This window comes from Symphalangus syndactylus, chromosome 11 (assembly GCF_028878055.3).
Source record: "Symphalangus syndactylus isolate Jambi chromosome 11, NHGRI_mSymSyn1-v2.1_pri, whole genome shotgun sequence".
NCBI lineage: Eukaryota > Metazoa > Chordata > Mammalia > Primates > Hylobatidae > Symphalangus > Symphalangus syndactylus.
In genome coordinates, this window is record NC_072433.2 from 134771726 (window position 1) to 134785966 (window position 14241).

The 14241-nt window shown below is 53.4% G+C and overlaps 1 protein-coding gene across 5 annotated transcripts in view; it reads right to left on the bottom strand.

Moving 5' to 3' along the window:
- ANKRD11 (ankyrin repeat domain containing 11) overlaps nucleotides 1-14241 on the bottom strand; it is a 221248-nt gene that overhangs the window by 40479 nt on the left and 166528 nt on the right. For 3 of the 5 annotated variants that reach the window (XM_055232849.2, XM_055232844.2, XM_055232847.2), the window contains exon 3: nucleotides 9516-9661. Coding sequence is in view for 4 of the 5 variants with exons in the window: in XM_055232844.2 (XP_055088819.1) it covers nucleotides 9516-9602 (87 nt within the window). In the remaining variant the exon portion in view is untranslated. The remainder of the gene's footprint in view (nucleotides 1-9515; nucleotides 9662-14241) is intronic. The other 2 variants (XM_055232845.2, XM_063612559.1) reach the window with 1 other exon arrangement.

Consider the following 14241-nt stretch of genomic DNA (forward strand, 5'->3'; position numbering starts at 1 on the left):
ACCGCAGCAGTGCAGGTCCTCCCGGCCCTCGGCCTGGGTGCCCAGATGCAGCTCCCCTGCCGCCTGGCTGCAGCTCCACTGAGCTTTTCTATGGCCCCCTCGGAGTGCAGTCCCCACCTGGAATGAGAGCCATCTTCCTTGGGGCTGGGGAACGCCAGGAAAGAATGGCACACACCAGCAAGAAGCTCCAATCTTAAACTCCTTCCTCCAAGAACACTCCTGGCCCAGGGGGTGGGTTCCACCAGACATCTGAAGAGGGGCCACCATCACCCTCATCTCAGAACCTGATGAGGGGAAGGTTCTACCGAACATGTGAAGAGGGGCCACCATCACCCGAATTTCAGAACCTGATGAAGGCATTCTATGAAAAAAAAATGATAAACCAACATACCTTATGAACACAGACATGATATATAAAAAAAGATAACACAAATGATAGGAATAAGAATAGATTTGAGAATACAAGAAATTTAAAAAGCAATGTATTTCACCACATTAAGAAAGTAAAGAAAAGAAAACCATGTGCTCATTTCAGCAGCTACAGAAAAGGCCTGTGATAAAATTCCACACTGTTTGTGATGTGGGAGGAAAGCCCCAAACTGATCAAGGCCTCCAGGGAGCCTAGACAGAAGGAACGCTGTCCCCAGGGCCATGGTCAAGGCAAGACTGCCTACAGGCACCACCCCACAGGCACTTCACCAAAGAAAACATCCAAATAAGACAACGAACACCTGAAAAGGTGTTTCTCATCAGGAAAATGCAAATGACAGCCACGAGGAGATGCACACCGGCACCCCCACCAGGACAGTTGGGAGAAGACAGGCTCTGCAGACGCTTTGAGGGAGGCTTTGAGGGAGAGCTGCAGGTGCGTTTCCCATGGCGTGTTCACAAACAAGCACAAGGATGTTCAAGGCAGTTTTGTTCATAATACAAAAAATGACACAACTAAACTGCCCGTCCAAAGGCAACTGAACAATTCTAGAATACAAATGGAATACGGCAGGGGGTGCACGCTGTGAACGCGGGAGGTGTGCGTCATAAACACGGGGTGCACGCCGTGAACAAGGGGTGCACACCATGAAAACGGGAGTGCGCGGCATCAACACCGAGGGTGAGCGCCATGAAAATGAGGTGCGCACAGTAAACACGTGGTGCGCGCCATAAACACCGGGGGTGCGCACAATAAACCCAGGAGGTGCGCGCAGCCTCGTGGAGGAGCCCCATGCATACAGTGGCCAATGCATCCGGCAACCAAGGTGGGAACATCTGTACCCCAAAGATCAGCCCTCCTCTGGAATCAGACTGGGCTCAATCCCTTTCTTCACACATGGAAGCTTCTAGAAGACAGCACAGGAGGACATGTTCACCACCAGAAGACAAGAGAACACATACCACACCACGTGACGCCACCACGCACCCGACCACACAGACGTCAGGCCCACACACTGAGCCCTGGCAGGGATGTGGATTCCCTGGTGGTTCTCGGGGCACACTGGCTCATTGACAGAAGAGCCCACAAATGCTGGGCATGGCCACAGCCACGAAGGGAGAGAATGCCAACAGGAGCAAAATCCTGCAAGTCAGACACTGTGGAGCAACCGATGTCTCCCACGGCAATCTCAACAGCCAAAACCTACCAGTGGAGTCAGAAGTCAGGGCAGACTTTTGGAATGGGGAACGTCACTGAAGTACCCTAGGACTCTGAATGTTGTGTATTCTCATCTGGGTGGTGATCATCCCTGGTTTTACAGATGAAATACCAGCTATAATGTCTATCTATAGTTCACTTTAAAAGTTGACAAATTTCTTTTTCACCTCCTAGCTCCTTACACCTCAACGAGCTGCGCAAGGAAAAGCACACACGGGCAAGGCGCCTGTGTGACACGAGGCTCGCCCCGAGCTGCCTACAACGGGGAGTGCGGCACAGCCACCAGGAAGGTGGCTCCCATCAACCTGGGCTCAGAGCCTGCTGGGCAGCTAGGGTGGGACAGGCCCTGTTTCGGCCCCTCTGAGCTTTCCTCACCAGCACAAGAGGACTGTCAGCAGGAATCACGTGCACGTGCTACAGAATGTTCTCATTTCCTAAATGCAAATATCTCGAACATTAAATCCAATCCTCATCAATCAGGCATCTCCTGTAAAGCCCCACTATGCCCCAAGGACCACCAGATAGTGACAGCCATGGCACAAAGACCCTGCCGGGCCCGAGCAGGCTGCCGGCCACCTGGCTTCTTCTCCTCAAGACACGAGGTAGGCTCTGCACATGTCATATGCAGATTCCCTATCACACCACGACTTGCACTCATGGGAAGCACACACAGAGGAAAGAGAAAGTTGTAGTAACTGAAAAATGGCCATGTCCAGTTCACACCCTCCCCCTGGAGCTCAATCATTCTGGTAAGAATGAGAGTCGTGTTGTCCACTGACTGCAGCACAGAGGTGCGATCCAGTCCTTCCAGTTCCATTCCTGGCTCAGCTGCCTTGGTATCCGAACTGCCTATGTGCGGGGTCTGCCTGTGTGTGGGGTGAGGGGGTCTGCCTGTGTGCGGGGTCTGCCTGTGTGTGGGGTACAGGGTCTGCTTGTGTGTGGTGTGTGGGGTCTGCCTGTGTGGGGGTGTGGGGTCTGCCTGTGGGCAGGGTCTGCCTGTGTGTGGGGGTACGGGGTCTGCCTGCGAGTGGTGGTGCGGGGTCTGCCTGTGTGTGGGGTGAGGGGTCTGTGTGTGGGGTCGGCCTGTGTGTAGTGTGCGGGGTCTGCCTGTGTGTGGGGTGAGGGGTCTGCCTGTGTGTGGCATGCGGGGTCTGCCTGTGTGTGGGGTCTGCCTGTGTGTGGGGTCTGCCTGTGAGCTCTCTTCTGTTCCACTCACCCATGGGTCTGTCCTGCTACCAAGGGGAAACACACTACCTCATGCCCATAGCTTTAGAGGAAGCAATGAAACTACACTGTCTGCGTCTTCCAATTCTGTTCTTTCTCAAGGTGGCTTTGATTATTCTAGGTCTTTTCAATTTCCCTATTAACTTTGGAATCGTCTTACGAATTTCTACCCAAAAAAGCCCACAGGGATTTTGGCTGGCATTACACTGAATCTATACATCAATGTGGAGAGAGATGGCATCCAATCTCAAGGGTTTCCTGATCTATGAATATTGTATAACTCTACATTTAGGTGTTTCTGAATTTCTCTCACTTCTCAGGAATATTTTGCAGCTTTCAGGGAACAGGTTTTGCAGCACATCTTTGGTCAAATTTACCCCAAAATAATCTGTATTTTTGATACTACTGCAAACATATTTTTACAATTTCAGCCCTCTATTATTTATGAGTATTTAGAAATACACTTCTGCATACTGGGTTTGCACTGGAACACCAAGCTATGCTCACTGATTCTTGTAGCTTTTGTACAGATGTCTTGGGCTTTCCTCCATCGATGTCTGTGAATAAAGACAGTGTTCCTCTTTCCTCTTCAGTCGGACTTTAGTGCTGCCTGGAGCCTGCAGGATGATGCTGATTGCAGTGGAGATGGCCAGTGTTTCTTTGTCTGTTCTCAATTTTAGGTGGAAAGAATTCAGTCTTTGACGTTAAATATGATGTCAGTTGCAGGTTTTCACAGATGCTCTGTGTCAGGTTGAGGAAATTCCCCTCTATACCTAGTTTGCAGAATTTTTTTTTAAATAATGAATGTGTGTTGACTTTTGTCAAATGTTTTTGTTGCATTAGTTGGTATGATCACGTGGTTTTTTCAGTCTTATAACAACTTGAACTGATTGATATTGGAGGTTCAACCTTGAATTCTTGGAATCAACCCTACTTGGTTGGTCATAGTACATTATTCGTTTTATTTTATAAACTGATGAATTCAATTTGCTAAAATTCTTTTAAAAATTTGTATGTTTGTGTTCTTGAGGGCCATTGGTCTGTAGTTTTCTTATCCTGTAGTACCTTTGTCTGACTTTGGTATCAGTATAGTACTGACACAACAATTGCCTATCTAGATTACAAAACATGAACCTCTATGCTTACCTCACACCACATACAAAACACGAACCTCTATGCTTACCTCACACCACATACAAAACATGAACCTCTATGCTTACCTCACACCACATACAAAACACGAACCTCTATGCTTACCTCACACCACATACAAAACATGAACCTCTATGCTTACCTCACACCACATACAAAAATTAACTAGAAATGGATCACAGACCTACATCTAAGAACTAAAACTATCAAACTTATAGAACACAGGAAAAACTGTGACCTTCATTTGCCAAAGACAGGATTTTAAAAGAGAGCATGAGTTCTAGAAGAAAAAATTAAATAGAATGGACCTCTATCTTGGGAGTTGGGCAAGAGTGAAGACATGGGGGCTGCTTAGAGCACCCTATGCAACACTGTCTAAGGACGCAGAGCCCAGGGGATTTTCTTGGCTTTTTCTTTCTTAAAGTGGGAAGTTTTTGCTTTATTCTAATAATGAAAATCAGGAACACAAGGAAGGACTTCCACTTCTTTTTTCTTCCCCGACACAGATTCTCACTCTGTCACCCAGGCTGGAGTGTGGTGATGCGATCTCAGCTCACTGCAGCCCATACCTCCCGGGTTCAAGCAATTCTCCTGCCTCAGACTCCTGAGTAGCTGGGATTACAGGCATGCAACACCATGCCCAGATAATTTTTGTATTTTTAGTAGAGATGGGGTTTCGCCATGTTGGCCAGGCTGGTCTCGAACTCCCAACCTCGGGTGATCCTCGTGCCTCGGCCTCCCAAAGCGCTGGGATGACAGGCGTGAGCCACCATGCCCGGCCAGGAACTTCCACTTCTTAAACTCTATGTGAGAACCTGAGAAGCTCGGCGTTCACAGCATCAGGTAAGCCTCAGTGCAGACGGCATGTGGCAGAGCTGAGATGCCTTCTCAGAGAATGCAAATTCGCTGCTTCAGAGCTAAACCTCCAGTGGGAGGAGATGAGGACAGTGTGTTCTACAGAGAGGAATCACGCAGGGGCGGGGCGGGGCGGAGGCAGCATGCAGGCATGTGAACTGGGTGGTGGGGGAAGCCCAATTGTCAGGTAAGCAGAAATGGTAGGAGCTGGCGGGCCACAGGCCCTGTGCTCTGAGCCCTAGGACTGGGAAGAGAAGCGGACCCAAGTCCAGCAAGCCCGGCAAGTCTGGCTTCCTCTGTGATACTGCTCTATGTCCTTTTCTGCCTTGGTGAGAAGAGGGACAGAAACCCCCCTCTCCAGGAGCCCATGTGGCCCACAGCGGTCTCAGGGCTGTCTGAGCCCAGCTTCGCCCTCCTGTGCTCTTGCCATCAGACACGGCCTCTTGCTCCTCTCCAACCATGAGGGTGAGTTCTGGGCTCTGTCCTGAGTACAGACCCCATCCAAGACCGGCTCGTGAAACCACAGCCTGAGGTGGGACACACCGAGGCCCGGCCATGCACCTCCCAGCTTCTCAGCTAAGGTCACTCTGTAATACTCATCTTGGGGGACGTAGCTCCCAGCTCCCCATTTGCAGCACTGACAAAGCTACCTTTGGGGAGGGGCCTCAGACCAGATGTGAGTCTGTAACTGTCACAGACTCGGGAGGTTTCTGCCGAGACTCGCTGGAGGGCTCACGTGCTTGGTTCTCAGCTCAGCCTCCATGCCCATGAGCGCCATCTCCAGCTTCTCGGCCTCCACACAGCTCGCCAGGTCTCAGTGGGGCTGTGAATGTGGGTTCCTAACAAGCTCCAGCCGCTGGTCGGAGGACACACTTTGAGAAACACCAAGTGGAGCTCAGGGGGCTGCGAGGCTGTCTGTGCTCTGAGTGGCGTGCATGGGGCACAATGAGACACGGTGACTGTGCCATGGGTGGGGACGACAGGGGACCCATGGAGTGGGGACGACACTGTTTTCTGTGGCCCTGCACACCTTTGGATCAGAACACACTCAACGATGCAGACACTTGCTGGTTCTTCCTGAGGCAGCTCGGCGGTTCTGGCATTCCGTGGTCGGCAATGGTGAGAGACCGTCTGCAGAAGGGGCCCTTTTTCTGACATGCCTGCCACTGTGCTCACTGGTGCAGCCAAAGGGACACGCACAAGCCGTCAGGTGAGCACAGCGTCAGGACGCACTGCAGAGTCGTGGGCTCCATTTCCATCTTCCATGTATATGTCACTGAGATCACGATTCTTTTGGAAAAATCTAAAAATATATTGTTTTTGATAACATAAAACTATATCTGGAGAAAAGGGAGTTTATGGTAGAAGACTGAGCAGAAACCATTTCAGCCTGTACCAGAAGGCAGGTCAGACGTGTGCACCTGAGTTCTGGCACTTTGGGATCACTTCCTCCCTAAGGAATACAGCCTCTTCTAATAGCAGGTGCAACCAGGAGTGCGTCTTCCCAGGCATTCTATTTCAAGCTACTGTTGAAGCTAAGAAAGCTCCACTAGGCCTGAGAGCTCCCTACTTCCTGTAATGCGTTTAAAATTTGTCTGCTTCCATGAGGAAAATACCTGGCTTTACTGTGAGTAGTTGGAAAAACAAACAAACAAAACAGGACAGCCTGGGTGTGGTAGTTCATGCCTGTGATGCAGAAGCTGAAGGATCACTTGAGCTCAGAAGCTTGAGACCAGCCTGGGCAACATGGTAAGATCTCATCTCTACAAAAGATACAAAAATTAGCCGGTGTGGTGGTGTGCTCCAGTGGTCCCAGTTACAAGGGAGGCTGAAGGAGGAGGATTGCTTGAGCCTGGGGCGGTGGGGCAGGGTGGGCGGTATGGAGGGGTGCAGAAGTTGTAGTGAGCTGAGACTCTACCACTGCACTCCACCCTGGGTGACACAGCCAGACCCTGTCTCAAAAACAAACAAACAAAAACCCACACATACAACCGAACCCAGAACACAGCTACCTTACTGGAAAAACCCAGAGTGAAATCCACACATCCCTCACAGCACATGTGTGAACAGAGTTCTCATCGACAATATCAGGCCAGTTCATCACGTCTCTCTTCTCCTTAAACAAGAGAACAACTCAAAGCAGCTGAGCGTACACGTCAGCGCTGGTGCTGCCAGCAAATCAGGACACCTGCCTTGTGTGCCAACACGACCTGCTCTCTGTGGCTCTCCTGGCCTTCCTCGTCTCGCGCTACCCTGGAGACTGCCTTCCCTCCAAGTCCACTGACACAGGGTTCCACCACGCCCAGCCTGCTGGTGTGTCAAGTGGCTCAGAGAACTACCTCCTCAATAAGCATATCTGAGACCTGAGCCAGGAGAGCTCCCTCTTCCCTCCACTGCTTACGGATCTTCATCAGACCAGGCACAGAGAACAGGAGTGACAGGTGCCACCTCGCCATCAACACCAGGGCCAGGATCTCCTTTCCCCACATACCTTCTGCATCCTACCCAGGCCACCACTACCACCCTTACCCTAAAACCTGCGCGCACGGAGGCTGGGATCCTCGACGAAGCGCAGGCCAGGTTCACTCAGCAGTCTGTTCACACAGCCACTCCAGAACTCCAGCATCAGACCCTCAAGGGCACAACCCAAACCTCTTTGTTCCTAGAGCATAACCCAGGTGCAGAAGCCAAGCAGCCCTTTCACAGACGTTCTGAGGTCCTGGGACCCCACCTGCATCACCCATGTGAACATGACAGGTTGTTGATCCAAACACACGGCTCAAGCCTCCACGCTCTCGGGGTGAAACCACACCACACACGACCTCTTTGGGAGCCGACACTCAGTGGAGGCATGAAGCATGCTGAAGCCGAAGCTTGGTGGCAGTGGCAGGAGCTCAAGAGGATGGGGGCGAGGCCTGAGCTGTATGCAAAGTATCCTGCACCCTTGCAGAGCTGGGCTGCTCCTCGTGAATGCTGAGTCCCAGGACCCAACCCCACGAGATGAGGAAGATGAGGCCAGGGCGGCAACATGAAGCTATCCCAACACCAAGCGCTTAGCCACAGAAGAGCAGGAACCACCAGGAAGCATGACCTGCCCTTGTGCCTTTCTGCCTCACTGCTGAAGGCCACACATCAGCACCCTGACCACTTACCTCCTCAGGAGCTCAGCAGGACACGCCCATCCCAACCGCCAAACCCAGACTCTCCATAGGCTTCACAGACACATGCGTCCCCGCGTGTGAGCTCGGAGTGTGGTGCTGACCAAGCACTGGCTTCAGCTCATCCTTCGCTGGTGGTTGCAAGCCATGGTACCCAGCCGGCCCTGCACATGGCATGAGGAGCTTGGGACAGATGAAGTGGGAGCAGACACTCGGACACTGCCCAGACATCAAGGGTCTCAGAGCTGCTGTCATTTAGCACCTGCACATGTCCGTATTCACAAAATGCTTCACGATTCACCAAAAAGAAGTGAACTGAATCGCCATCATGTTGCTGCTGAGAGTTAGGTCGTCTTGCTGGTTATGTTCGCATGTGGAACCCCTGCTGAGCTCACACCACACCAAACCCACGACATGAGCAGAGAGGCTGCAGCACAGCAGCACAGGAAGCAGCAAGAGGCCTCATAGGTAGTGACTTGGGGACCAGAAGGCGGCCCAGAGCAACCGGCAACCAGGAACACAGTGAGGGGATCCTGCCCACCAGGGACCACCGAGGGACCAGGGACCACCGAGGGTCAGAGAGGTCACAGATGAACAGCCTGCCACACAGGCCAAGCAGTTAGGAGGAGCAAGGAGGCACGAGGATCAAAGGATGACAGAGACAGGATGGCAGGAGCTGACACACATCCTGCACAGCACGGCCCTGCCTCACCATTCACTCCACCAGACACTCCTGTGCCTGCTGCAGAGACAGGAAGCTGACTCAGGAGACACCTGACTTCTTGACGGTCACAAAGATAACACATGGCAAAGCCTGAACTTGAACCTGGATCTGTCCAAGTTCACATTCGCTGGGCACACCCCAGAACTCGGCATCTCCCCTCACACTGCAGGACAGGAAGTCTGCACTTCCTAACACCCCAGAACCCAGCAGCACCCGCCAATACTGCAGGATAGGAAGTCTGCACCCCAGGAAACTGCATCACCCCCCACACTGCAAGGCAAGAAGTCTGCACCCCAGGAATGAGCGTTAACCGCACATTAATAAAATGCAGTGGTTTCGACTGACATCCCATTTTCCTATTCACATTTAGAATAAACCACAGTTGGAAGTAACGTGGCCCAGCACTGCTTGCAGTCAGGATATCTGAATGCCTGACAGGCCTAACAGGAGCAAGGACAGAAATTCTGGACTTCTGGGGGTAGAAATGTGCAGCCACATTAAGGCTCAGGCCAACTTCTGTACCTAAAGCTATTATTTAACGCTTGACTTTGGTCCCCAAATAACAAATACAAAACAAGCAAGGCCACTTTTGGAAAGATCACTCCTCACCACCCTCTCCACTCCTGGCTGCAGACAGAGGCGCGAGGAAAGGGCTGGAGGGTGGAGAACAGGCCACGGGCGGGCAGCACCCCATTCCCACCTCTTCCCCATCTGGGTGCGGTGAGCACGCAGGGCTGGGAGGGGGCAGCATTACCTTTTTCCCAGTCTGCTTCTCCACCATGTCGCTGCTGAGGGGAAGCTCCTCCTGCTGTGGTGCTTTAGGGCACCCACCCTTGGGCATCGTCCTGCTCCTCACCCGATCTTCATTTACACGGCCGGCGCTTCATCATCAACCGTCTGCTTCAAAAGAGAAGACACACAATTCACTGAATTCAGAGGCAGCTCAAAACTCATCCACTCTCACACCGCACTCAACAGACTCAGTAACCAGTCAAGGCAGGCAGCTGTTCTGATCAGGGCTGGGGCCGGGGCCAGGGCCAGGCCCAGGAAGGGACTTCTCAGGATATGCCTCCTATAAAAGGGTCACCAGCAACAGGAATGGCAGCTTTGAGCAGGAAGGAGAACAGAGAAGGGTCAAGCACTTCGTAGTAGCAGAAAGGGACGCATGTCCTAGGGTGGGGCTGTGTTCTGGGTGGCAGTCAGCAGCACCTGGATCCTGGGTCCCACCTGGTACAGGCTGCACCCAAAACGGTCAGGCGCCACAAGGCAGTCCCTTCCCTGCAGCACAGGCAAGGTCACAACACGCAGCGCAAGGTCACAACACGCAACGCATTACCCCAGCCGTCAAGTCTGGAAGGTCACGTCCACAGCCCCAGCCTCACGCGCCACTCACCACCTGGGAAGGAGCTCCTGTCCCCACCAGGCCTGTGCTTTTTGCACACCCAGCTCCCTAACTTGGTGGGCAAGGGGTATCTCTGAGGGAGTCCCAGGGGCTCTGAGGTCCCAACTCCATGCCCATGGAAGCAGACGCCCCCTGGCCTCAGGCTCCAGCTCCTGGGTTTCCCAGGAAATCCGAGGACACACGCTGTATTAATTGCGTATTATTTTTATTTATTAATCATGTTTTATTTTAGGAAATTTTGCCATCTTAAAAAGTTTCTGGCCAGGTAGAGACTACTCCTCTCTCAGGGCTAGCAAATTCCTAGATAGCCAAGGGCTCCCGTGCAACCCAACCACCTTCTTACCCAAGTCGACACCCAGGCCAAGCCCTGCCTGAAACCAGCGCAGAGCCAGGTAAACTAGAAAGCGTCCCTACAGCACAAAGCCTGCAAGAACTTTCCAAAGTAGCCACTCCCAAACTATTCGCTCTGCCTCGTCCCTCTCTTCCTGCAGAAAACCCAACAGGCAGTTGGGGGAGGCCTTCCCTGAGCCCCTGCTTCTGACTCCTGCCCCGCGGTGCGAGGCGGCCCCTCTGCGACATGCAGTGCAAGTGCACTTCTTCCTTCCCAGCCTCGTCCTGTTCTCTTCTGTGGCGGCACCAACTTCACCACGCCACGCCTGGCATGGACACTCTCAGAGCATGGGCCTCCTCCCTGCCTGTGGGCCTTCTAGGTTTGTTCACCATCACAGCCAGGCCTCCCGGGTGCACTCACGAGAGGAATGGGGGACAAACCTACACCCCCACACCCAAAGCCACTGTCCCCCCATCATGTCCTCGCCACATCGTCAGTCAGAAAATGTTTCACACAAACTGAACTGTGTACACGTCTCCGCTCTTTTCGCCACAGTAGCACCTCTGTGCACGACCATGCCAGGAGAAGCAGCTTCTGCAACTCGCTCCCCTGTATTTACCCATCTTGCTCATGCACAAAGTGTGGCTTTTGAAACACGATGTGCAGACCCATCATCTGTGAGTGGCAGCTCCACTCTGAGCCTCTCCCACCTCCACCCCGTCAGCTAAAGGTTACGTTGTATGCCGCCTGCCCCTGGATGCAGGCTTGGGTGAGACCACAAGATGCTTCTCCCCCAGCACCATCTCACGACCTGCTCTGTCTTTCCAAAATAAATGATAAAATCCCACAAAGTGCTGTCTTGGTATTTAACTGGCACAAGAATACATTTGAAGTTATTCTGGAGAGAGGGACAGGTTGGGTCGACGTATTCACTGCCTGACGCCTCCACCCGCGGCGCAGGTGAGCAGGTGTTTCCATCCACCATCCCTGATGGCTGAGGCCAGAGATATTTTCTGTCTCTACCTGAACCAATGAATTTTACATTCTCTTCCAATTTTCCACCACAAAACTGGAATGTCTCAGCCTGGAGAAATGGCATCTCAGCACCTGACTCGGGGAAGGCCGTTCAAACTCATGGCTGTCTAGAAACTCAGTGGTAATGTTTAGAAGTTTAAGGATTACCAGGAATTAACATTTTAAAAAATCCAGACTGCCTGCTCTCAGGATGGAAAAATGGGGCCTTCACCATGTAGGGTCCACCGTCCTGATCCCAGATGTGAGTCTGTGGCCCATGGACACACTCAACAGCTCTGGCGTGGTCAGGGCGCAGACCCCACGGCCTACGGGTCTGGACCCCGACAGTGTGGGGCTTATCACTTCACTCCTGAAACACCTGATTCTCTCCGTGTCCCTAGCTTGGTGCTGTGCCCAGGCACCTTCCCCAATGGACCAGGGATCTGGCAGTCCACTCAGTAGGTGAAGGAAGTGGGTCGCACCCACCAGGCAGAATACTTTTCACGGCCTGCATCACAGTGAACACTCCGGGGGCCCGGGAGTGTTGTCCCAGGTGTATGCTGTGTTTTCTGGAGACGTTTCTCCAGCCACCTGCATGACAACAGCTAAGACCATCCAGGTCGCAGCCCTTCCAGGACTGTCATGTCCGCCTGGCCTTGGCTACAACATGTTACTGATGGCGACGTTACCGGTGGCAGCGATGTGCTTGAGGCCCTGCAACGCTAGCCCCCGCCTCTCCATGAACCACCACCCTCATCATAGTCATCGAGATGGTGACAGCTGAGATGTGCTGCTGAAGCATCTGGTGGATGTGGATGAAGCTGGTTTGGATGTAGCTGCCATGTAGCCCAGCCTACACCTCCCAGGACCCGCCTGCAGGCACCAGGCATGCAGCACACGGCCCACTCTAGAGTCTTTCTCAATGAGAGACCAGATGATGACGGAGACTCCAGTTGCTTTTGTTCTGTTCCAAGACTTGCCATCCCTGTCCTCCCAGAAGCTGCCCTGGTGATGCCTCTGGCATCTCTGGCCCCCATACTGCCCTGTGTTCCCTCCACCAGGCTCAGGGCTGGCCAGCCTCACCCCTTGCCGTGAAATGGCAAAGCCAGCCGAGGGCCAAGGCACCGTTACTCAGCCGTGTCAGTGACTTCTCCCAGGGGCTGCACGGCACTCAGGAGTCAGGCCAAAGGGCTCTGCTGACTCATGGGTGTTGTCTGAGGGTGGGGGCTGTGGTGATGTCCCCAGGCCTCCCTGGCAGAGCTGTCACATAAAACAGTCCTTGAAGCTGGGAGTCCCCGCTTTAGACAGTTCCGCGGCCTGGCCCTGTGCCTTCTCATCACGACGCTGCACAGCCGACCACACGACAGAAGCCGCCAGGCCTCACTCCCGGGGGAGACCTTTCCCTGGAAGGTGACTTGGCTGTCCCTGCCTAGAATCATTTTAAGTGCAGCCTAAATCTCCCTCATTTCCAAGTTATCAGGCAAAGTCTATTTTAAACTCACGACCCTGAGTCAGCAGGAGACTGAAACACGCCTCAGGCCACTGGGGCTGACTCACGCCCTGTGCTGAGTGGCAAGGCACAGCCGCGGGAAGGGAAAAGCATTCCTTGTTACTTCACCTCCTGGAGGATGGCAACCGTCCCAGCTTCGTGGACCGTCAGGGTCACCGAGAGTCCAGGGTGGCAGGAGTCCCCCACACGAGCCACTGGCACACTCCCTGAGGCAGAAGCCACGGCGCCAAGGCTGTGGGCTCAGGGAACTTGCCCATTACCTGGCAGCCCCGCATCTGTGCCAAAATAAGACACGACTCAGCCCAGCGGAGTGGACAGTGTCTGCGGCCAGCTCTGGGATCCGGGGCCAGCTGATGCTGGGAACAGCCGTCCTTGCCCTGTGCCTCTCCACACTGCGAGAGGCCCTGCAGCCCAGAGGGGCTCCACCTCCCCTGCAATGGGGCTCAAAAGACAATCCTTCTACGGGGCTGGCAGGACAGACATGACAGGAACAACGATGCCCTGCTCCTCCCGGAAGGTGGCTTCAAGAGCACTCAGGGGTGACAGATGCTGTCAAGACCGGCCCAGGGAAGGCACAGGGTAGGTTTTCCAACACCCACCAGGGGCCAGCAAGCACAGAGCCTTCGCCTAAACCATCCAGGCACCGCGCCCTCCCACTCCGCACATACAGGAGCCCAGCTGCGGTTCCCTCTGCTCCACAAGAGACACAGCGAGCACCAAAGAGCCTTCCTCCAGGATCAAGCCTGATACAGAAGTGGTTACAGTGACTACTGCAAGGTCAGTTTAGCAAAAACCCCAGGAATTTCAGCCTATCTGGTCTCTTCAGCTGACAAGTGAAGAGCAGGCACTGGTGGGGAATCCGGAGCTGCCTCTCCCGGGCCTCTAGGATCTGAGCTGGGCCAGGACGCCCCGAGACACCTGTGGGGCGGGGCAGGACTGGGGCTGGCGGGGCAGGGGCTGTGGGGCAGGGTGGGGAGCCGGAGCTGAGGGCAGGGGCTGCCCAGGAGCACTCCTTGCCAGAGGCCTTGGCATCACCGGGGAGTCTGTGGACCATGGAGACTCACAGGTCCCCTCGGGCCTTCTGAACCCAAACCTGCATTTTAAGCATGTTCTGTTCTGCACACTAACATGTGAGAAGGACTGTACAAGAAAAAACTTGTAATGACACAATTCTTAAAACTCAGAAAAAAAAGACTTCTTTGGGGTTGAAATTCACCCTCAAT